Source organism: Orycteropus afer, unplaced genomic scaffold (assembly GCF_000298275.1).
Source record: "Orycteropus afer afer isolate SDZICR_OR568_19922 unplaced genomic scaffold, OryAfe1.0 scaffold00122, whole genome shotgun sequence".
Lineage (NCBI taxonomy): Eukaryota > Metazoa > Chordata > Mammalia > Tubulidentata > Orycteropodidae > Orycteropus > Orycteropus afer.
The window spans coordinates 1,500,912-1,501,628 of record NW_006921709.1 but is presented as its reverse complement, the minus strand read 5'-3'; the positions used below and the strand labels follow the sequence as shown (position 1 = coordinate 1,501,628).

Genomic DNA, 717 nt, shown 5'->3' with positions numbered 1-717 from the left:
ACTTCTGATTACCATATCTACCAACACAGCCATATCTTATTTCCACGTAAGTACTAGAATGCATTTTCTTTTCAAATATCATATGCTTTATGAGAGATAATAACATCCATTGCCAAATTGCATTAAAATACATTATCATTAAAAAATATATACTTACTCATCTAAAAAGAAGATATGGCTCTATGTAGAATAAAGGAAACACCCAAGTTCATAAAGTCCCTCAGTCATTCTAAAACATACAAAGAAAAAATTCCTTCTGCATAAATAAGTAAGTACATAAGCTACACTTACTGGTATTGATCAGAAATTGATTTGAGACCCCAGGATGATCGACATCATGTATTGCACTGGCAAAAATTGCTGCAAGAATCTCCAAATCTGTAAACACAGCCTGGAAAAATCAGACAACACAGATGATGTTACCATTCTATAATAAAGCGAATAAAAAGCATAACAAGTGGGAAACCAATTCCCAGAATCAAGACAGAAAACAAAATAAAATTTCCAAAGATAGCATCATAATGTGTCAGACAGAGAGTCTTTTAAGTAATGAAATACTCATGGACTTTTTAAGTGCAATCTTGGAAGAAAATATTTTATCTAATTTATTTTATCTCCTTACTCAACCCTTACCATGGGTCACATTTTAAAGAATATTATAAAAAAGTGTTGAAATTCTGTTTTCAAAAAAAAGTAACTTATTTTTAAAATATTTAA

At 29.8% G+C, this 717-nt stretch overlaps 1 protein-coding gene across 1 annotated transcript in view; it reads right to left on the bottom strand.

Annotated features, from left to right (window-relative positions):
• PDE4D (phosphodiesterase 4D) overlaps positions 1-717 on the bottom strand; it is a 1,343,868-nt gene that overhangs the window by 14,555 nt on the left and 1,328,596 nt on the right. The window contains 1 exon segment of the mRNA XM_007944148.1: positions 292-427. Within this exon segment, the coding sequence (XP_007942339.1) occupies positions 292-427 (136 nt within the window).